The sequence below is a fragment of the Crinia signifera genome, chromosome 5 (genome assembly GCF_055691185.1).
Source record: "Crinia signifera chromosome 5, ASM5569118v1, whole genome shotgun sequence".
NCBI lineage: Eukaryota > Metazoa > Chordata > Amphibia > Anura > Myobatrachidae > Crinia > Crinia signifera.
In genome coordinates this window covers 82,087,293-82,112,024 of record NC_139221.1, presented here as the reverse complement: position 1 = coordinate 82,112,024, position 24,732 = coordinate 82,087,293, and the positions used below count along the sequence as shown (strand labels likewise).

At 44.3% G+C, this 24,732-nt stretch overlaps 1 protein-coding gene across 3 annotated transcripts in view; it reads left to right on the top strand.

Annotated features, from left to right (window-relative positions):
• Positions 1–24,732, top strand: part of LOC146080363 (mitochondrial enolase superfamily member 1) — a 44,780-nt gene that overhangs the window by 13,743 nt on the left and 6,305 nt on the right. Inside the window, exons 6-15 of one of the 3 annotated variants that reach the window (XM_083187551.1) lie at positions 2,209–2,281; positions 2,378–2,416; positions 3,704–3,786; positions 5,756–5,790; positions 7,008–7,095; positions 8,305–8,439; positions 10,301–10,342; positions 20,102–20,231; positions 22,665–22,764; positions 24,485–24,566. In XM_083187551.1, coding sequence (XP_083043677.1) covers positions 2,209–2,281; positions 2,378–2,416; positions 3,704–3,786; positions 5,756–5,790; positions 7,008–7,095; positions 8,305–8,439; positions 10,301–10,342; positions 20,102–20,231; positions 22,665–22,764; positions 24,485–24,566 — 807 coding nt within the window. The remainder of the gene's footprint in view (positions 1–2,208; positions 2,282–2,377; positions 2,417–3,703; positions 3,787–5,755; positions 5,791–7,007; positions 7,096–8,304; positions 8,440–10,300; positions 10,343–20,101; positions 20,232–22,664; positions 22,765–24,484; positions 24,567–24,732) is intronic. The other 2 variants (XM_083187552.1, XM_083187553.1) reach the window with 2 other exon arrangements.

Below are 24,732 nucleotides of genomic sequence, written 5' to 3'. Positions count from 1 at the left end.
CACATGGTTAAGTGTCTGGATAAGGGGTTTGTGTTCTAATTCCTTGCTTCTAGTGTTGTGTATTTTAATACAGGGAGTTAAGTCAGTGATATAATAAGCATGGTGCCAGCCCATACCAAATAATTACAGATCACTCACCATCTAAATGTCTGTCACATGTGGTCTGGAGTTTATGTCCCCTTCAGATTGAGGTCTAATGTGTATATTTTAGTAGAGAAAATAATGTTCATTTTTGAATTGTATAGACTAAGAAGTAGCTGGGCTCAGTTATCTAAAGAGGAAGAGTCCCCCAGGGACTTGGCCAAGTAGATCCAACTCCCAGTTCTCTGTTCAGTGGCATGGATGAAAGGCACAATATCATCACATTGTTCTTGCTTGGGGCGAGATGTACTAAGCCTTGAAAAGTGATAAAATGGAGAGTGATAAACCACCAGCCAGTCAGCTCCTATTTTTTAAACACCGCCTGTGACATTTCAGGGAGGAGCTGATTGGCTCTTCATTTTATCACTTTTCAAGCTTGGTACATCTGGCTCTTGAGGAGGCTGGGAGCACTCCATAAGCCAAGAGGATGACTCCAATAGTAATCACTGACATGGGCCTGTGTGCTTAACGTGCCCATTTTTAGTCCCAGTCTGTCCCTTTTTACTACCCTCTAGTGTCCTTTCCTTTATTTCTGTTTTGTTTTCGTAGCCCTGAAATTTAGCCGCTCTACTCCATTTTGCACCCAGATGAAAAACATGTTTAGTAGCTATTGATAAATACAATGCTAAAAGGGTGTAGAGAAGTGAGAGAGTAAATCAACTGAGCATAATTGGACCTGTGAGTGTTGTTTATTAGCTGCGGACATTTAGGAACTGAAACTGGAAGCAATGCAGCCGTTGCAGTGTGTGAGACTAGATATTTATATGTCGATGTAAGAATGTACAACTCTAAGGGCAAAATTTACTAAGCAGCAGACTTTATTTACAGGGTGATTCTAATTGGCTCGCTAAGCAGAGAAAATTTGCTGCTTAGCAAGCCATGTAACGCCACCCACACAAATACTCCCCCGTCCTCGAATGTAATGAAGACACATCCCCTTGCATTCTGCCTGCCGCTGCACGATGCAAGGGGATGTGGGATGAAGCATTGCCCTCTACGAACTGCCCTGGGAGTTGCTCGCCACGGCAGTTTGCAGTCGGGGTTTGCAAACCCTGACCATGAGGACAGGGGCCGATTTCTGATCACTACATGGGATCCAGAATCGTCCCGTAGTCTAATTTATGCACCATCAAAAACTGACAGCGGTTTCTATGTCTCATTGATAGCAGCGGTTTTGGTGTCCAAACTTAATCCACCGTCCGTTTCTAAATGACAACACACTGTGGTGTGTTTTATTCTTCAGTGGTTTCTACTGGAAAATGGGGGGGTTTCATGGGATTACCACATATTTTCCAACCACCAGCACCAAGCCAAACCACCCGTGGGGGGATAATGTGTTTTTATCTTTTTTTATCCTTCCTACAAATATTGTTTGGCCGGGTTTAGAGGTGGTTTTATGGCATTTTTTTTTTCGAAACCCCACTTGATTATCTTGGTTCCTACGGTTTAAAAACTTTGTGCTTTTGATATTCAATTCTGTTCTATTATATTGTAAAGTGTGCTTTCCCTGCAGTTTTGAGCGAAGTAAATCAGCATGTTACCACCACAATACCGGCAGGATTTAGAACCCACCACTTAATAAATTTTGCTCTAAGCTTTGCTTCAAGGAAGGATTTAAGATGAGAGATATTTTCTCCGTGTAGATAAACATGTATTTTTGTTATCTAATGGGATGTCAAGATTTCAAACTCAGAGAATCCTATTTCTGAAAGTGTTTCTATTAAAATCTTCTGTGCGACAGATGTATAGAGATAATTGTAAGATGGCATCATACTGTATATGTATGTAAGAAGAGAATGTGTGTGGGTGGGCACCAGAAATCTATGCACTTGCATAACACTGTTACAGATTATCTACTGTATATAAACAGCGTGTTGCTTGATTAGAAAGATATATTCTTCTACAGATCAGTTAAACAAAAATAATGATTAAACACCACAGTATTAAGGAGTTCTTGATACAAATAAAACCTAACTTGTTCTTAATTTTAGTTTAAAATAAAGTAATGTGTCATGAATCCTAGCTGTATGCTAGAGGTGGTATTCATAATCCCATTTTTCATGGCAGACTCCAGAACAGTTGGTGTCCTGCATTGACTTCAGGTATATAACAGATGCACTGACGGAGGAGGAAGCAATTGGTAAGTTGCATTATTATAACAGCGGCAACATACCAAAGCGCTACATTTCCCCTACGGAGAAGAGAACAGTTTTAAAATTGCAATGTTATCTTGCAGAAATTCTTCAAAATGGAAGACGAGGACAAGAAATAAGAGGTAAAATCCATTGCAATGAATTAGAAAGAATCCAGCTGTACAGAATAATATCAGAAACCAATGATATGGCTTTAATCTGCTTCACATCTGCAAACACTTATAGCATTGTGTTATCATGAAGGAATAACTAGAATTGCCACTTATAATGTCGTATTTGGATTGTAAGACAAACTGACAATGCAATATTAGAGGTACAGTAACGGGGGCAGGTGGCGCCTAGGGACATTATTGGGCAACACCAATCAAGTCACTGCTTCCTTCTTTTCAGGGCCAGTCCAGATGCCTTGATTACCAAAGTAGCCCAATCCTAACCCTATTACTACCTCCCAGACCACAAATTCCTGTCTATTCTCCCACTCTCGTCAACAACAAAATAAAATATTTAAAAGATAAGTCGGAATGACAAACACAAAAAGAATCACCTGCCCACATTAGCCTGATGTGCCGCCCTGATCAGGTGCAGCCCCTGGGCATGTGCCTCCTTTGTGGAAAATTTACCACTGACAGTAAATGTAAGGCAAGTGTGAAACAGGTTAACATTAGTTTGATATATTGGACACTTTGTGTCATCTAATAAAGCAATTCAAATGTTACTCCATTTTAGAGCATATACCCCCGGGGTACGCATTTCCACTTCCACTACCCTGATGAAATGTGTGACAAGTCCGCACTTTGGACACACAAACCTGTACTTTAGGTGGGTCTGGTCGCTTTGCAGAGCAACCCGGACCAACCTAAAGTACTGCATTGTGTGCCCAAGTGCGGACTTGTCACACATTTCATCTGGGTAGTGGAAGTGGAAATGCGTACCCCGGGGGTATATGCTCTAAAATGGAGTAACATTTGAATTGCTTTATCAGACGACATCAAGTGTCCAATATATCAAACTAATATTAATTAACCTATCCTATTCCACACATGCCTTTTATTTACTGTTACACAAAAACAAAAAGTTGCAAAAAGTGATGGCATGAGCGTAAAGAAAGGAGCCCGTCCTATCGCCCCACCTGCTTGCTTCTGCAGCTGCATACTCACCTGTTCCCAGTGGGTCCTCCATCCTCATAATTAGGTTAGTGGTTAGGGTCTGTACCATTATGTGCTGCAATGGCAGCTGTTGGAGGAGCAGCACATTAATATTGGGGAGGGGAAAGACCGAAGAAGATTAATATAAGTATAGATTATCATTGTCATTAAAACCTTGTTTAAGTTCTATCCTAATGAAATACAGTGTTACAAGATATTATGACTGAACAGTGCAATGACAGGAAGTGCTTTGTCTCCTTCTAGAGGAACACATGTTACAGAGCGGATACCCTGCGTATACCACATCATGCGCCTGGCTAGGCTACTCGGACCAACAGCTACAAAAGGTGTGCATTTATATCAGGGGGGCAAAAAGGTAGGGACATTCCTACTAAGATCTGTGCAGATCCTTCAGCAGTGGCGTAGCTAGAAATTTTTCTCCCCCCTCCCAAAAAAATTCTGGCACCCCCCCTCCAAGAAAGGGGTGAGGCGATTAACTATGGGCACCGCTGACTGAGCTGACAGGCGACCCAGGCAGCAGTGAGCGCTGAGCTGATCCCGCTCCGTGCATATCTAATGAGTGGGTACCCAGCGCAGTGTATATTTAATGAGCGGGTCCCCGCCCCGTGCATATGTAATGAGCACAACCTGCTTATTACATATGCACGGGGCAGGGATCCGCTCATTCAATATGTGCTGCACTGGGTCCCTGCTCATTAGATATGTACAGGGCGGGACCAGCTCAGTGCTCACTGCTGCCTCGGTTGTCAGTCAGTTCAGCCAATGGCGCCCACCACAGACCCCGCTGGCAGCGCTCCCCCAAGCCACCACAGGGTCTGCCACATATATAGCTATCCCACTGTCCTTCAGCCTTCTTTTGTCTTGTTCTATGTAAGACCCATGGGCACTATTCCCATTTCTATCTCGTGACTATAAAGCAACAATGAAAATATTAGAAGTTTCAGTTATGTCATCAATAACTTATTTAAACTAGTGGAACATGGCACAGGCAGGGGGTTGGATGCCAGCTTGCGAGCATCTGCCAGTGCAGCATGAGTCAGAAGACTATGAGCCTCATGTAGACGTAGAAGCATTTAAAAAAAAAAAAAAAGAGATAAAACAAAATGCATCCAAAAAATGACGTCAGTATGTGTGGATACTCTATGTAAATTACATCTTCTGCTTAGAGATACATTTACAGTGTATCATCCACTTTCAGTGTATCGACATACAGGAGAGAAACCTGTCATATAATCAAGTTGATTATAATGACTGGTATTTTAATGTTGAACAAAAAGACTGCTAAAAAAGATGCTTGTACCAGAACTCCTAGCCCAGGGATACTAGCAGGGATGGTAGACTGAATGGGAAAGGGGGAGGGCTCATTCGAATGGGGAACTTTGCAACTCCTTCCATAATGTCACACAGCCTAAGGGGTAGCTGTATTATGGGCTGTTCACGCTGCTGATCACCAGTGGCTTTGGCTGATAGTTTAAAAACAGCAATAAATGCCAGATCAGGCCTCTGGCGAGGGCAGAATAGTCCACCACCATAATCATTTGCAGCAGTGGCGTAGCTAGTAATTTTTTTTCCCCCTGCCAAAAACAAAATTCCAGCGCTGCCTCCCCCCCTGCTCATTACCTATGCAGGGGCGGGGACCCGCTCATTCAGAATACACTGCACTGGGTCCCCGCTCATTAGATATGCATGGAGTGGTAACAGCGCAGCGCTCACTGCTGCCCGGGTCGCCTGTCAGTTCAGCCAGCAGGGGCCCACCACAGACCCCGGCGGCGCCGCTCCACCAAGCCGCCGCGGGGTCTGCCACATATGTAGCTACGTCACTGATTTGCAGTATAATGTATAATTAAACCACAGTTTGTAACCTGATTCCCAGAGGAAAAGCTTGGTCCCTAGCTAGTGGGACCCACTGGGGGTTCCCCCTATATACCTGTGGGCCAGCATAGACCATGGGCATATCTACGGTTTGATTATTACACATTTTGTTAAATACATGGAGGTTTAGAAGCTTAAATAATGATTAATTTTAATACTCTTTTCAGATCACAATAGTCACATGAACCCAATTTCCACAACATTCTACACATTGATCTGCTTCTGAATTTGCCACTTAATGTAATATTGTATTTCAGTAACTTGGGCAGAATAAAACAACTGAGACCGGTATTTTTAAAACATCAGTTAATTCAGCTGAGATAGATCCAATAGTCAATGTACTGTAATGTAAGTTCAGGAGTAGCACATTGAGCATTTGTACCAGGCGGAACTGAGAGTCTAACAATTATTGTTATGTTCTAGTTATGTACTGATGCACTAAAGGAAGGTTGGACAAGGTTAGTACTTAAAAAGCTTTCTTTTTTACGTTTTTTTCCTGTACTTTTATTTGTGCAACATATAGAGGTATCTTAGGAATGGACCCAAGTCTAAGCACAGAATGCATTTATACTTCATGTACACTTTATACACATTGGGCCTGATTCTGGTTCACCTGCAAAAGCAAACTACTTCTTTAATGGACAAAACCATGTTTACTGCAGGGGGGAGGCAGATGTAACATGTGCAGAGAGAGTTAGATTTGGGTGGGGCTTGTACATCAAAGTGATATCTATATCGCAGTGTAAAAATAAAGCAGACAGTCGTTACCCTGCACAGAAACCAATGAACGCACCTAAAGCTAACTCTCTCTGCACATGTTACATCTGCCCCACCTGCAGTGCACATGGTTTTGTCCATTAAAGAATGAGTTTGCTTTTGGAAGTGAACTATAATCAGGCCCATAACCTGAATGTAATTTGATATAATATTTGGAATAAGTTTGTACATGAAACAAAGTTTGTTTACATTGGGCCTAATTCAGCCATGATCGCTGGACAAATTTGTTCTCAAAATGGACTCCTTCTTTAATGGACAACACCATGTGCACTGCAGGTGGGCCAAATATAACATGTAAAGAGAGTTAGATTTGGGTGGTGTGTTTCAGATATTGGATACAAGAGACTCTTCCTGCAAAGGCAGCTATGAGATTTGGAAAATAATTAGGGTAAAGTTGCTCTATATATCTCCTTGAATTATGTGCTGTTTGGCTGCTTATACAATTAGTTTACCGCCCCATCAAATGTAATTGGAGCAGATATTGCGGTGGGCATTACTTTATAATTGTCCATGGCAAGCCCCATTGCCATTTTACAGCAAGGCCCTGGAATTTCCTGTCACTCTCATGGCTGATAGGGGCACATGTGAATAACATATATTTATTTTTAAACTGTGTCAACTTTGCTTGTAATATATTTAGTGGCATTAATTTGTTCTCTGTATAGATAATGTTCACACAAATAATTAGTATTGCTGAGGAGAACTCCAGTTATCTGATTTTACAATTTGATAAAGTCCCACTAATTAGATTTACATTTCATGGGTGGAACTTGTATAAAGAAAAGACTGCTTTGCATACATTGTTTTTCCCTACTATTTACACATTTTTATCATTTAAATATGTACATTGTGCTGTAATTGCATTTTAAATCATATTCCCTTCTGCACAAAACTTCAGATTTAAAGTGAAAGTTGGGGCTGATTTACAGGATGACTTTAGAAGGTGTAAACTCATCAGAAACCTGATTGGACCCGACAACAAGCTGGTAAGAACAGTTTTCTCTCATTGGTAATCTCACCATAAAAGTTCTTTGACAATACAAAATCTATTCGGAGCTTATTAAAAAGACCCATATAGCAATCTGACTCCTGAACTATGGCGGCAGCGGTACTTGGTGAGTGCTTAGTAAACGCTTGGGGATTCATTGGAATTGCAGTAAGAAATTGGAGCGTTAGTTAATTATGTCAAAGTCCTGAAAAAATGTAAATGTTCACAGGATATATGCATTTACACACTTGACCTCTCTCTCTATGGGCCTGATTCTGGTTGACTCAGTAAACTACGAGAATTGCATCTTATCAAGTGCCAGAGAGCCCGCCCCGCCAAATACCCGCCTCCCCCGCTGTGTTATGAAGACACATCCCCTCCCATGCCACCGCCGCTGCTGGAGAAATCATTCAATGGCCCCCGACCACTGAATGATTTCTCCTGGGCTTGCACATAAGTCAGTGGAGACTGACTTTTATTTGCATCCGCTGGGATGAAGACAGGGTGGGCAGCTGACATCATATGACGTCCTGCCCACATTCCCATGGGAACACCCAGCATTTTTTTCATAGGGATGCCCATGAAACACTGGGCATTCCCATATGCAATGCCTGACCACGCCGCCATCCACCCCCATCCCTGCAAATGGCTCGCCGACTATGCAAGTCGCCGAAGCTGTTTGCAAAGGCGACCTGCACATGCGCATACCAACCATCGGAACAGGGCCGAATTTGCTTAGTTCCGAATGGATTAGAATAAACCTGGGTGCGTGTGTGTGTGCCTCCTTAGTGGTACTTGGTGATTCAGGAGATGTGTTGGTGACCTTTCTCACATTTAAAATCCATGAGTTATTTGGCAGATGAGCTTTCAACCAGGTAGGATTTACAGTGGGTTGGGTCCCTTGACATTAGTCTGCGAGCTCAAATGCATTGCTCAATCCACAAACCCCATTGTTCTCTTTAAACGAGCTGAATGACACCGTTGTCCTTGCTTTCAATGTGAGACCCATGACTCTAGCCCTAGCTGCTGTTCTATTGTTGGGCTTCATACAGATACCTGGGAGAGCAACAGGGCGAGTATTAGTGGACTTATTATGGAGTGCCAGTGTGACTGTGGTATCTATAAATGTACTGTGTGTGTGTGTGTGTGTGTGTGTGTGTGTGTGTGTGTGTGTGTGTGTCTTTCTAATTGATTGTTATTAATTTAGATGCTTGATGCAAACCAGAGGTGGGATGTAAATGAAGCCATATCCTGGGTGAAACAATTAGCAGAATTTAAACCTCTATGGATAGAGGAGCCTACATCACCAGATGATATACTTGGTCATGCAGCTATTTCCAAGGTAATCCTAATATTCCAAAAAAAGCTAATTTGGGGGTAAGTTTCAAGTTAATTATCTGAGTAGAGAAAATGGAATAGGATATTTTTAGGTAAAAATATATGCTTTGTTTGCATCTTTTCTTAACTGCACTTAAAGCTTACCACAAAACTAACCTCACTATCTTCTTGGTATTCTATTAGATATTATTTTATTATTCATTATTTAAATGTTTTATTTGTCATAGAACATAATTTGCTCATAGGTAGCCTTCAGGCCATAGCTTCAATAGTAGTTGGGGCTCTGTATCAGTGGCGGCTCGTACCTTATGGCAGGAAGGGGGCTGCCGCTGGCCGCGATGCAGGCACCCCCCCTGCCGCCGCCACCATGTCCACTGCCGCTCCTCCTAGTCCCGCCACAGGCGCAGCATTCCCGGTGCCTTTACTATGATGACAGGCGCCGGGACTGGCGCATGTGCAGTACAAACCTCTGTACTACACATGCGGCCATAGACAGCCTATAGAAGGGATATCACGGCCCCGGCACCTGTATAACACAGATGACAGGCACCGGAACCGGCGTGTGCGCAGTACCCAGGATTTTATGGGCTGCCGAGTCCCAGAAGGAGGGAACTGCCTTGGGTGACTGGCAGGTCCATCTTACCAATAGGAAGTCACTGCCAGTCACAGTAAAGCCAGTGCAGCACAACTGCCGCTATACTTGACTCCACAGTTAGTAGCTTCTTTCACTATAAAGTGTAGGGAGATCTTTAGGTAGCTTCTAGTGTGTTGGGCCCCTTTCTTAACTGATGCGCTTCATTGCGATAACTGATCATTGTGATCATTGAACTACACTACAGTACCTGCCGGCTGCCTGGAGATGGCCATTCAAACCAGGGAAGAAGTAAAAAGGAAGAAAAAACAGAAGGTAGTGGAGCGCTACATAAAAATAGGTTTGACCAATTGGGTATTACAAATAAAAATCTTTTATTCTAGCAAATATAACATTGAGAATACTTAAAAAACAATTGTATATGATGATATTAAAACATGGTATACACCCGGATTAGGATTACATGGATACTTGAACATAAATGCATATAAACACAGAATATCTCACTTGTTCCTATTGTTACTCTCCCGATTTGAGGAATCACAATCTCCCACTTTGGTACTTGTAGAAACTGGAATGGCGGGTGTCCATAAACCTGACTGGAAGCTTTCAAACCTGATCCTGTTTTTGTGTGGATGTAAAGGTTCAGTCCTTATTGAAGGACGGCTCCAATGAGTAGCAGGTGGTGGTGTCCCTTCTAATGTCCAGTGTACAGATGTCCAACAATTGGAAATTCTGGGAGAGGGAGAGTTGGTCCAAGTGGATAAACTTCTTATATGTAATCCAAATAGTCAGAGTGTAACACTTGGGCTGACGCGTTTCGTCGTCCACAGACAACTTTTTCAAAGGTATGAAGAAGTTAAGAAGTTAAAGCAGTGGTAGCCAACCACAGTCCTCGAGAGCTACCAACAATTCACATTTTCCAGACAACCTAGCTGCTGCACAGGTGCACTCGTTACTAGCTGAAACATTTTCAAAGAGCCACAATTACTTCACTTGTGATTCTGTGAGGAGATCTGGAAAACGTGCACTGTTGGTAGCTCTCGAGGACTGGAGTTGGCTACCCCAGAGTTAAAGGAATGTGATGCTCATTCCAGAAAGTAAGATTCTGGGTCGGTGGTGCAGTAGAAAAGAGGTGACGTCCCAGGTCCGACCCAGCTTAGAAACATGTTCCAAATCCTGTATCTGACCCACAACTTTGGTTTAAAAGCAGTATTACTCTGATGGTCAATAGAAATGAAAAGGCTTCACGATGCTGTTATTTCCTATTTAGGCTTTGGCACCATTGGGAATCGGTGTTGCTACAGGAGAGCAAGTAAGTGTTCAATATTTGTAGATTGTGCATATAGACGGTGCCTTGTGACAGCTGCACATACATACAGGAGGTTATTCTGATCGGAGCGGCCAAACGTGCGTACGTTCGCCATTAACATACGCTAGCCGTACGCGGCCGTTAGGGTTAGGTCCACCCACAAATCAGCCGCTTACGTACGGGCAGAAATAACGCAGAAGGGGAGTGGCGTACAAATGAGCGTACGGCAACGTACGCGGACGGCTCAGCCTTGCACTCCGACAACAAGCGTACAACTGAGCGTACGGCGCCGTTTACGGACGTCTTTCGTCCGTCTTCCCACCAACTTCTTGCGTAGATCTGAGCGTACGCCAGCTTGCACGGACGGGTCCCTATTGTTTTCAATGGAAAACACCGCTTGTCACCGCTCGTGAGAGTGAGCGTACGTCCGTGTACGCTGCCATACCCTTCACATATATGGACCTGCAAATCTTGCCTTTCAACTACAATTCTGACAACTGATTAATTAATCTATTTGTTAATCTATTATTGTTTTCTATTAACTCAATTGTCTACCTTAATAAAGACCTAATAAAACAACATTTGAACCCTCATTACATGTATATTTGTTATGTTCTAATGTGGCATTTTAATCACTATCTATGTGTCCCCATATTGCTGTTACTTTTAAATCAAGTTATGTTGGTGTTTCAGTATATGTACTAAATTATGTCCATAATTACTTTGTCCACAATGTGTAACATGTATACCTACCCTGATGTTATGTGTGATGTTTTAATCGAACAACATTAAACATTCATGCATTTTCACTATGTGTTATTTTACTCAAAAACACACACATTCACACATCAATCATTACCCCTCACCTCAAATTACAAGTATAACTTACAGTACACATCTGTATGTAGCTACCCTTACAAGCCCTCTAACATATTTCTGATTAAAAACACAGGCAATTTCGAACTGTACATAAACTTTTATTTATAACACAAATAATAAGGGGGGGGGGATAAAAAAAAATTACATGCGGGCCTCCAGAAGGCCAAACAGGATCTGGAGGTACAGGAGGGTGAGAACGATCTCCCGCATTAGGGCTGCCACCTCCTCCTGCTGCTGTTCAGTGTCTGTAGTGAAGGGATAAAAAAAAAAAATTAATATATAACATACACAAATGTTTGTTGTATTTGTACATAATAAAAAGTTCAGAGTTATGTGTGAAGGCCACATACATTTTGAAACTACATTGAAGATGGGTCTGCTGTAAACACAGTACTAAAAAATAATATGTTAACACACACATACTGTACATAGTAAATAACATTAATTCAATTACTCCTTCTTGAATGTATGTATGCTGAGACCCAATTGGTAGTTTGGTTTTGGGGGACTGTCCTCTAACCTCACAATTAGGCTGTGCTATTTAAGGGTTATGACATTGTTGTGGCTTAAGCACTCCTTACTATTTAAAATTTAGGACATTGCTGTACAAATTATAGGCCTACAGCTATGTTTGTAAAGCATGCATCCGCATGGCCTCACACTATTAACAAAACAATCTCTACATTTATGTTGCACATCATGCTGGGAACTGGAGTTACCCAACACCTGGAGCCACATTACTACCACACCACTAATGTCGGATATCTCATTGGATGTACTGTTATGTCAATTATTCAAGGGGTGAGGCATGGCCACACTCCAAAAAACCACCAAGGGGACCCTTGTTCCTGGAGAAGGACAGGACACACCCAGGGGCGTAACTAGGTTTTCAGCGCCCCCCCGCCGGATGTTTTTTCGGCGCCCCCCCCCCCCCCGCCGCCGCCCACCCGCCACCCGCCCACCTAACCTGACCCCCCTTCTCACACTTACCTGTCCCCGCAGTCTGCATCTCGCCCGGCTCTCTGCCGGGACCTGCCTGACGTCACGGTCCCGGCCGGCTCCTGCAATGAAAACTGACTCTTCGAAAATGGCTGCCCCCATACTGCAGACAGAAAACTGTCTGCAGTATGGGGGCAGCCATTTTATAATAGTCAGTTTTCATTGCAGCAGGAGCCGGCCGGGACCGTGACGTCAGGCAGGTCCCGGCAGAGAGCCGGGCGAGACGAAGACCACAGGTAACTATACCTCCGCAGCCCCCCCGGCGGCGCCCCCAATTTCTCTGCGCCCCCCCGCCACCGCGGGGGCTGCGGAGGTATAGTTACGCCACTGGACACACCTCATGGTCGCCCTGCAGTCATATGTTGCAACTAATGTTGATGTTGGATAAACATATGTGGTTGTTGTGATTGTTTATGTGTAGAAATGTGTAGGTAAACATTAGACACATTATTTACTTACGGCTACTTGAGCCATCCTGGTCGCCGCTGGTTGGCTGTGCGGTGGTTGGGGGATCAGGAGCAAGGGGGATGGGATGGGAATTTGGATAGAGGTAGTGGGTGTGAGTGGGGATTGGAGAGGTTTGGGGGTGGGTGGTGGAGAGGTGTAGGGGGGTAGGAAATGGGGTGGGGTGGGGGTGGGGGAGGGGTTTGGGGAGGGTGTGGGTGGGGGTTGGGGTGGGGGTTGGGGTGGGGGTGGGGAAATTGTGTGGGACCAAGCTTGAGCCATTGTCTCGGCCTCCTCTTCCTTCTCCTCCTCTTCCTCCTTCTCCTCTTCCTCCTTCTCCTCTTCCTCCTCCTCTTCTTCCTCCTCCTCCTCTTCCTCCTCCAGGGCTGCCTGGTCCCGGGCTGCCTGCTCCCGGGCTTCCATGCGTGCCCTTGCCCGTGCTGAAATGTTCATGTTGATGGCATAGAAATCGAAGATTGGGTTTCATAAAAAAGGGGGAAAGAAAAATTCACATTAGTCATGCTCATAACCTTCAAAATTATCATTGCTGTGATATTTCAGACATTTATCATGCAAACTAATTGATATCCTACACCCAAAAACTGAGCAACTACTTAAACCCCCCCTATACACCCCCTATACACCCATATACCCCCCATATACCCCCCATATACACCCCATATCCCCCCCATATACACCCCATATACCCCCCATATACACCCATATACACCCCATATACCCCCCATATACCCTCCATATACCCCCATATACCCCCCATATCCCCCCCATATACCCCCCATATACACCCATATACCCCCCATATACCCCCATATACACCCCATATACACCCATATACACCCCCATATACAGGAACATATTTATAAAAAGTACACAAAACATTGCTAAAAAACGCTGACATACTAGTAATCAAAACTTACATCGGGCAATATGGCGGCGAAGGCTGCTGAGAAACACTGGCTGGCGCCGCCGCAGGTCTGACCAGCGCCGCTCAACCTGCCCCAGGCTTCTGCGGACGCCGGTCGTCGAGAAGATCAGGCGGCGGGCAGCAGTATACGCCCGCCGCTTGTCCGCATTGCTAATATATGGGCCCCTGGGCCCCAGGTGACGGTCCATAACGTCGACCAGGGCCAACAGCTCAGGGGTGGAAAAGGGCCTAGCTCGATTACAAGTCATATTGGCAATGGCGCAGTTATTAATTGCAGGTACATATATCACTTTTGGTGCTTGCTGATTGGTCGAAAAAATTGTTTGTTTGGTATTAACTTTATTAATCCCTCTTACATTAACAAACTGGATGCGAATAGAAACTTACGCGGACCGTTCCGATATACACACACCACAACCAACAGCATGCATTCAATGTATAGAGAGGAGCACTGTATTTACAGTGTGCGGAAAATAATACACGCAACCCTCTACTTAAAACTACGCTGCTTAAAGGGGGCACGATACACCGATTTCCATGGAGAGGAGTACTGTTTTTACAGTGTGCGGAAAATAATACACGCAACCCTCTACTTATAACTACGCTGCTTAAAGGGCCACAATGCAACATGTTGCTGTATGACAATTTCATACACATTACATATGTAAGGAAAGCATTGTAACGTGATGTTTTGAAATGTGACTCACAAAGCATACACGAACTCCAACAGATACCAGCTGACAACACTCATCATTGGAATGACAGGTGCACACATTTCACGATGTAGCCCACAATGCTCCACAACCTGTGTATGTGCATATACAGGTGATTGATCAGGTGCGTTGAGACCTGCGTAATGTAAGCGGGAATTATCGGCGGGAAATATCGGCGTAAATTTGCATCTACATTGCGTGGAAAAATATACGCCCCCTTGTTCATGGCGGGAGATTAACATATAAATATTCAGTCAGATGCAGCCCACAATTGCTGCAAACATGTCTGACTCAGACGATTCCGCAGCTGAGGACGCTCTGCAGAGAGCTACATCACAATCCCTGCTTGATGCACTGAACAAGAGGGAACAGGAGCGGAGAAGGAGGGCCCAAGAGAGGAGTAGCCTGCAAGATCAAGCGGGCCCCTCAGTAACAGGCCCTGTTGAACCTCCACCAGCTCCACAAGGGCCAAGCAACCAGCCAGAACAAGAGGTTGCATCTCTCCAAACAGGTGTGACCCAGCAGGTGCATGGTGAGAGAACTGGGGCCACCAGAAAACGTGCTGCAACATCTAGGGTGATGACTGAGCAGGATACCACCACCAGAAAGAGAAACCCTGCATTTGTAGAGGCCGAAATGCGAATTCTAGTGCCCAGGGCACGCGAATGGATTGAATTGGCAACCAGGAAGCCTAGTGCCAGTGCAAGGAGAAACCTTTGGGAGAAGATCACAGAGGAAGTGAACCAGGTGGCACCAGTGGTCAGAAATTGGGACGCGGTGAAGAAAAGGTTAGTGTGTTTGTCAGGGCAATTTTTCAGCAGTCTCCAGCAGGAACTGAGGCCCTTATTCTAGTTCACTCTTTCTGCCCAAATATTTCTTAGATGGACAAAACCATGTGCACTGCAGGTGAGGCAGGTGTTACTTGTGCAGAGATAATCAGATTTGGGTGGGGTTTTACACCTGCCTCACCTGCAGTGCACATGGTTTTGTCCATCAAAGAAATATTTGGGCAGAAAGAGTGAACTAGAATAAGGGCCTCAGTTCCTGCTGGAGACTGCTGAAAAATTGCCCTGGTCTTTGTCCCCCTGATGTCATATGTGTGTACATATGTTACATGTATGTTTTGAGACTAATAGAAAGGTGTGTTTGTAGATAGTGCTACACTTCAATGTCACATGTGAACACAACCATGTCTAATAACCCACATTGATATATGAAACATGCACCATTGGTGTGATGTGAGGTTATGGGCACAGTTCTGCTCATGTGAAGTATGTGATGGGACAAGAGAAAGTGTGTTTTTGAAAGAGTTGTTGTAACATGTTCCATATGATGCTACTGAAACAAGAATGACCAAACTGTGCACATGTAGCTGGTGAGAAACTACACATCCCAGTATGCCATTCCATAGTTAAATTACTCCATAATAACCACATTGTCAAGCTATGGTGGAATGTGTAGTTTCACACCAGGTGGAGGTGCCTAATTTGGCCATGGATGATGTCATTTCTGCATAGTGATGTATGTATGTGCATTTAGTGGCCTAATGAATGAGATGAGACACTGAAATGCCTCCTAATTTAGACATGAATGTGTGTGTGGGACACATATGGCAAAAAAACATAAGAGCACCCACACTAGGAAATGTCACGTAGCTAGGGGTACCACATAGTCCCTTTAATTCCGGACACATATTAATTACACAGGTTCTGTGGCTGGCTGACTTCAAGACTCCACTTCACCTAATTTTAAACTGCCACAGAACCTGTGTAATTAACATGTGTCCGGAATTTAAGGGACTAGGTGGTAACCCTACACGTAGCACAGTGGTGCACATATCTCATGGTGATATTTGTATTTTTAAACTTGTAGGTGGACTGACTTCAAAAGTACACTGAAGAGGAAGATGACTGACCGGTACAACCACAGCATGTCCACCGGGAGAGGTCCTATGCCTGACCATTTGGAGTATACCCCCCTGGAGCAGGACTCCTTGGACGTGATTGATGTGGGGGAGATCAGGGGGATCTCCAATATGGACAGTGAGCTCCCGGCGGAGGTCTTTGCTGCTGCTTTTGATGGTAAGTCACAGTCGCAGACTGCGGGGAAAGATATTTTTTATTGCGTATGTGATGGTGACATTGTTTTCAATTCTTATCCTAGCAGAAGCAGAAACCCAGGATGTACCGGCAGCATCTTCCTCTGCAGAGCCACAGGTGGAGCAAGTTGTCCAGCCTCCACCAAGACGTCGCCCCCAGCCCCAGCCACAGGAGACATGGGATGAGAGCCTGTTGGTGACGCTGGAGAGGATCGAGCAGCAAGGGGTGGATGCTGCGATCCGTCAGCAGCAGGTGGCGGATTTTCTGGCGGAGTGGAAGGCCACAAACAAGCTGCAGGTTGAGGCCTTGAACCGCATTAATGAAACTCCTGCGGCTGGCATAGTAAGCATTGGCCAACACCTCAGCCGCCAGAATGAACTTCTTGCGGAGCAGCTGTCCACCGCCAGGTCCCTAAGGGACAATCCCCCATCTGTTGCCCCACCCCAATCTGCTCCCCAACCTTCCACCTCTGATGACCCTCCTGTGTCGACTAGGGGAAGACGCCGAAAGCCAGCTGAGCCAAAGGCCCCTGTCCCCAAGGCCCCATCTAAAAGGGGCAAAAAAGGGCCCAAATGAGACCTGGTTCACTTCCTCTGTGGTTGGAGCCCAAAGGTTTAAATTGCACTGGACATCCGCTTCCTGAGTTGGCCATCGATCCATTTGCGTGCCATGGGCATGAAAGTTCGTATTTTTACCTCTACAAATGCAGGATATTTTTTTTTGGTGGTGTGTATCTTGCTTAGTATTCACCCTGGTTGTTGCAGTACGTATTCTGGTGTCCCCATTTCTTTCACCATTGCATTTGCAGGGTAACACATGTTTGGAGATATGCAACCTCTTGTTCTGGCAGTTTTTTTATTTTTGTGTCTATTTTATTTGTTTATTTGATTTCTTACATTAAAGTGTGAAATAAGCTGTGATGCTGAACAGCAAATACATTTCTTTTCCCAATTAAATCAAAATTGTGGTCTGTGTAATTTCTTGTGTGAAACAAATACTAGATTTATGTGTACTTACTGACCAGGGTATTTTTGAACATTTGATGAAGTGTGGTAGAAGTTTCCCATGTGTAACCCTCTCCATGGCCATTACCATGTTCCTATCCAACTTTTCCCAGCTAATTAGTTTGTGTCAGCACATGTGCAGAGCAACTTCATAGGTGAGAAAGCAGTTTGTGTGCAGGTGAGGTAGCTCCTACAGTAGTAGGTAAAAGCAGGTCCAGAACAATGCTTTCCTCATGGAGTGGGTGAGGCAGAGAAACAGGGGTGAAAAGGTACATTTGTGTAGGAATGCATATGTGTCCTCCCTAAAAAAAGATGTGTGAATGGGCCAAACATGATAAAATAGCTTGTGAACAAACATGCATAACTTTTTAAATATATATGATTTGACAGTGTCATAAGCAGATGTAGGAATCCTTTGTTAGAGAGATGTGAGTGCAATAATGTGATTGGTGGCATCTTACATCCAGAGTGTAGTCAAATCCAATTCATAGCAGATAAGATAGTGGTACAGTTCAGTATTTTGGGTACTATACAAAGATTGTGTGCAAAATAGTGGTCATGGCCTTCAAACATTGCTGAAACATCCTTTGTAGGTGTTAGATGTGGTTTATGTTATTGTATCCTAAATAGAAAACCTATGTTTGTATTAGAGTGAACACGTTGACACATGTCGACTTGTGTAGATTGAGTGTGCTACTGTGTAAAGTCTATGAAAGCACGTAGTGAATGTGTCTAACTGTTTAGCAAATCCCTACCTTAGCGTATATAAGCAGGTCTTAAAAAGATTCTTACCTTAAATTAAACAAACGTTTAAATGTGGAGAAGTATAGAAAGAGAAGCTTCCAATGTGTTTGCGTGCTGTATGTGTGGCTTGCAGGTAGTGAAATCATGCTTTGGACTTAATAGACTGCAGCATTGCTTATTACATTCAGGTGTATGTGTTTGAGTAGTAATTAGCGTTAATTAGCAATCCCAGGCGCACGCTGGCATGCGGTATCTGTAGGGGTGGTCTGAGCTGGCGGTTGCCGGGCGCCTGTCTGGTGTCCGAAATGAACGGTGCTTTAGTCGATCGTGCGGTAGTAGCACCGCTCATTTTTGGTGCACACCCCCGTGTACGCCCATATTTACGCCCATTTTCCCTCATTATTTCGGCCGCTCCCATCAACACGCCCCTATGCCGCCCCATTACCCGTATACTCGCGTACAGGTTTTTTCGCACGTTGAGACCCCAGCCGTAAGCGTTGTGGAGTGTTCGCACCGGCGCATTAGCGTATCTGCACATGCGCAGATTATGAAAAACACCGGGACGTACGCGTACGGCCCGGCCGCTCCAACCAGAATAAGGCCCACAGTGCTTATAGGGTAGATGGGGTTACAGGCATCTGAGAGTTTAACAGCTGCAGCTTTTTGCTCCTTAATCAGCGGAACTAGCTGTAGACAAACAGGAGTCTTGTGTAGCTCTGGGACTATGTAAGACTGTTGCTAGCATTACAATCTATACCTAGGTATAGCACATAAATAAGTATAGTGTGTGTATAACTCTTTATCACTAAAAAGAATACAGAAAGGCATGGTCTTAAGCTGTGTACACACAACGCTATATCGCTGGCAATATAGTCACTGAGCGACCATATTGCCAGTGATTTGTTTGTGCTGCAGCGATAAATTGCTGGGTGCACGCTCCCGTGTACAGCCCCTTAATGGTCGCAGGAGCGTGCTCCTGTGATCCGCTGTTTCCCTCTGCAGCTCCCCCGGCAGAGTCTCCTGTTCATCAAAGACAATCTAATGAACAATATATTGCATAGTGTGTATACAGCTATAGACTGGCACAGCTAGGGCAAATGGGAAGTAGCACAGGGGAGAGGGCAGGCTACTTCTCACAGGGGCTCTGCACTCACTAAATTAATGAACAATAATAAACCGTGGAGATTTAGTTCATGTAGTGATCAAAGCATTTAAGCCTGCAGCCCCTGGCACGTGACCCCACTTTTCTGCAGGTCCTACTCTATTCCTCCAAATAATTACACAATAAATATAGCTATCACATTAGTGTTATGGTGTGTACACACGGATGATCAGGCTTGCTATTCGATCCCGATACGATCAGATCGCATCGGGATCGAATCACACGACAAGCCACCCGATATGCATGCGATTTTGAATATATAGTGCTGCACTATATAGTCATTGCTGCCATGTCGATCTGGGTTTTGATTTGTGCTGTCCCGGAGCGCGCATCAGGATTGCAAGGTAAAAAACCTGTACGATCTGCATGCGATCCGGATACAATTTTGACTATATAGTCAAAATTGTATGCTGGATTGTACCCTGTGTACACACCATTAGACTTCAGGCATGCTATTTAGTCTAAAGCTCACAGCAACTATGCTTTTAAAGGTGAGGCAATTACCAACACACCTGTTGCAAAGCACCTAGGGAAATAGTTGACACAAGGCATGATAAATAAGTTAAAACAGGGTGCATGAGAAAATGTGATCACAAAGAGACTAATTAAAAATGAATTTAATAAACAAAAAACACTAATTATCTGCACTCTCCATTGCTAGATTTGGGGTCCCTTATGCTTTGTGACCACATTGTTTAACTAGAAATCACAGAGATGCTGTGCCATTGTTATGCCACGTCTAGCTATCAACCTTTTTCTCCCTTCCATCAAGTGTCACAACAGAGTAATGTTTAAGCAGTTCCTGCAAGCCCACGCTCTCCAGTATCTCCAAATCGACAGCTGCAGATTGGGAAGTGTGAATGAGAACCTCTCTGTTCTTCTCATGGCAAAGAAATTCGGTAGTAAGTCTATGATGACCGTGCTTATACAGCAGAAGGGTACACAACTGCCGCAGGATTTATCACTTTAAAATACCGATTTTTAGTTTATTTAATCACACCTGTTTGTACCTTTTGTGGTGCGGATTCTGAATATGACATTGATTTTGCTGGATTGGCTCTAATTTTAGAGATACAAGGATGAGAAACAAGAAAAAGACTGTCAGCAGCATTTGGGGAGGGGTCTGAGGTAGACATCATCAACCCCTGCCCCCAGTATGGCAAATCCTGCAATTTGCTGGTATTCGAGGAGGGGTGGGGCTAAACAATGCTATTTGCATCGAAAAGCCACAAATCTCTGTCATTTTCCGCTGCAGCCAGAGAGATTCGGGTGGTTCCACCTGTATCTGGGAGGGTTGCCCACTTTTCCCGGGGGGCTGATAGGGGGACCTGATTTTCGGGAGCGCAACCCTGCGCTTACCTGACAATGGCTGATCACTTTTTTACAGAGAGGGGGATATTCTAGAATATCACAGAGAATATTATCATCTAGAATATTTGCATGTCTTACCTTCTAGAATGTACCAGTAGATTCCCATAGTTCTTCAGTAGAAGACAATAGTTTTGATTCTTTTTTTTTTTTTACACTTTTCATCAGCCCGATGCCCACCGCCCAGGGGCATCGGGGACAGCCCCGGACTTTCAGCATGGGCTGGTAAGTCCTGGAGGGGGGGGACCCCTTCATTGGGGGGGGGGGTCCCCACTTCCCCAGGACCCCTGCCCATGCTGACCAGCCACGGGGATAATGCTTTGGCCGCGGGACCTTATATAATAAGTGTCCCCCCGGCTGTGCATTACCCTGCTGGCTGGTTGGGTCTGGTGCTGGTTCTTAAAATACGGGGGACCCCTAGTCATTTTGTCCCCCGTATTTTGGGAACCAGCGCTGGACGTTGAGCCTGGTGCTGGTTTCATTAAATCAAGGGAACCCCAACTTGTTTGTTCCTGTGATTTTATGGGAATCGGGACATCTGTCAGAATGAACTTAGGTCTACAGTCATTAGGTTGACTCCACTAAGTCGACTGGCAGGAAGGTCGACCTGACTTAATGTCGACATGGGCCAAGGTCGACATGAATTAAGGTCGAATTTGCATAAAGGTCGACATGAGGAAGGTCGACTGGTCATAAGGTCGACATGGGTTTTTCACTGTTTTTTGATCCAAATGTCGACACAGTCGACATGGACACAGTTGGCAATGAGAATCGGACCCTCGCATCGCTCGCTTCGCTCGCGATGCTTCGGGCACGGTGCCTCGCTGCGCTCGGCACACTATTTTATTCTCCCACCACGCCCTAGTGGATGGTAGGGCATGAAATACCGCATGTCGGCTCAAAAAACAGTGAAAAACCCATGTCGACCTTATGACCAGTCGACCTTCCTCATGTCGACCTTTATGCAAATTCGACCTTAAGTCATGTCGACCTTGGCCCATGTCGACCTTAAGTCAGGTCGACCTTCCTGCCAGTCGACCTAGTGGGGTCGACCTAATGACTGTAGACCTAAGTTCATTCTAATAGATGACCGCTTCCGGATTTTATGATACCAGCACCGGCTTTTTGAGCCCGGGGCTGGTTATGCTTAGGAGGGAGACCGCACGCCGTTTTTTTTTTTCTTTTTTTTTGTTTTAACTATTTTTTTACAACAGAACCATGCACAGATCTCCATGATCTGTGCATGTTTCTGATAAAATCGCCAGGCAGAACCTGGTCTATTTTTTTTGCGATTTTTAGTAACCTTTACTAAAAATCGCAACCCATTAAATATGCGAGTTATATCCTTTTTAATGGGAAAACATCTGGATGCGCCGTTTTTTTTTTTCTTTTTTTTTGTTTTAACTATTTTTTTACAACAGAACCATGCACAGATCTCCATGATCTGTGCATGTTTCTGATAAAATCGCCAGGCAGAACCTGGTCTATTTTTTTTGCGATTTTTAGTAACCTTTACTAAAAATCGCAACCCATTAAATATGCGAGTTATATCCTTTTTAATGGGAAAACATCTGGATGCGATTTTTAGTCTATCTAAAAATCGCACCTTTAAAAAATAAAAATTTTCCCGCAAATCGCACCCTATAAAATATGCGATTTTCGGGAAATGCCCGAAAACGGCATATTTTGCGGGAAAAATCACACAAAAAAACTCCTCCCATTACATTTCGCCCCTGAAGTCCATTTTGATCTCTGAAACATGTAGAACAGCACTCGCCCTATTGCATTTTGCTTTTGTGTTACAGAACACCTTTAATGATTTTTCTACAAAGAATTCTCCTAGACATTGTTTTGGAGCTAAGAAGTGGTTACAATTATCCTTATGTTACTGTAGTTGCTACATGTGTATGAATTTCTTTGTTTTTGCTATGCACAGTATGAACTGTTTTTCATATTTTTATACTTAGTACCAGTTTGTCCTCATGCTGGAGGAGTTGGGCTCTGTGAACTAGTTCAACATTTAATCATATTTGACTACATTTCAGTATCAGGAAGTCTAGAAAACAGGTGAGATCAGATTTTGTGAAGACTTGAATGGTATTTCTCAATATTTTTATGCAAAACCATGCTCTAGTAACTGCAAATTTTGCAATACCCCAAGACTGGCTGTATAGCAGGTCGACACTGGAAAAAAGGTTGACATAAAGAAAAGGTTGACATAAGTAATGCTGGGTACACACTGGTCAATATGTTGGCCGATATATATCGCTAGCGGGTCAGAGGGTGTGTACACATGATAGGTCTGTGGACATCATACAGACGTTTCACATTGGCTGTGCAGCACTGCCATCACACAGTATCTGCGCATCTGGATTTGTGTACGTCTGATCTGCCGTCAAGTCACTGCTTACCCAGAATCACTCTATTGCTGGCCTAATACTGGGTGTATGTGCAAGAATGATTCCACAAAATAGGATCATTATTACTAGAGATATGCAGGTTCGGATTTACCCGGATCTCAAAATGGGATCTTATTGGCTATCCGGCTGTCACATGTTTTGGAGCCTTGGATACAGATAACTAATGCCAATAAGATCCCATTTTGAGATCTGGGTAGATACTGAGAAATCTGAAACTGCACATCTCTAATTATTAACCATATTTGAGGTTTTTGGTTCTAAAGGTGCCCATACACTTATCCAGTTTGGGCCAATTTTGCTGATTCCGATGGATCAGCCTGAGAAATCAGCCCAAATTGGATGTGTTTGACATCCCCTCCAACCCAATGCGTGGTCCCGTACGCATGGGATTGGAGTGAGGAGGTCAGACGGGCTGCACATTAAATTGATAGGATTGAACCCATCAGTGGCACATCACAGGTGCTTTTTAGCACCCACAATGTGTTGGGTCTGATCCTAGGTGTGTGCCAGCAGTGAAGCATCGCTGGCACACACCTATGTGCAGTGGAGGGGGCAGGGTCCTTGGGGCAGACAGCGGGGTCAATGTGGCGACTGTGTGCTTGTAACGGTATTACCTGGGCAGCGGGGCAGGAAGTGGCTGCTGAATGTGAAGAAATATTTTAAAAAGATTGACCGGACACTAATTGGCTGAGAGAATTCTCTCTCAGTCAATAAACGGTCCAGTCTTTTCAAAATATTTTTCCCATTCAGCAGCCGCTTCCCTCCTGGCAAATACCGCTACTAGTTCCCAGTCGCCGCACGGATCCTGCTGCCCGCCCCCCTGCAGCTGTCAGCTCCCCGGGGGGATATTGCATGCAATAAATCGCATGGGATTTATTGCATGCAAAATGGCACATCAAGTGCTAAATCGTAAGCAAACCTCCCAGGGAGCCATACATTAGTCCTTAAGACAGGTCGGACTAGTGTATGAGGGCCTTAAGAGTCATCTCTCAATTCCAGTTGTGAGAGCAAATTTGCAAACTGACCTATTTACTGTGCAGCAGAGGCAGCCAATGTGTATCCCGATTGTTTTCTGATATTTCAATGTAATGCTGTGTATTAGTCAATTCTATTATGGTAATATTATGGGGTACTTATATGTTAGTTGGGCACCCAGTATAGTTACTACGCTCATTCCCCCACTATCCATGTCGGCATGGAGTTGATTTTATATAGTGTGGCAAGCGCAGCGAGCCACCATGCCCAAAGCGTGGCGAGGGGACGCAGAAAACTAAGCAAATATATGTTAGTTGGGCGCCCACTAAGCTAAGTACTTATTATGGTAATACCTAATATGTAATTAAGAATCTGTTCTTGGTCTGTTTCAGGATGTGCGAGTATGTGGATCATCTGCATGAACATTTCAAATACCCTGTCATTATTCACAATGCTGCTTATATGCCTCCAAAGGTAATATAACTTTGTAACCGGTAATCCTGTAGTGCACTTAGGTTTCTATTATTCACTAGCAAATTAACAGCTCCTGGCTCATCCAAATATAGGTGTGCATGCTGTCATCAAGGTCAAACAGGATCAACCATTGTCCTGAGCAGAACCTAGCAGCACAATTTGCTAG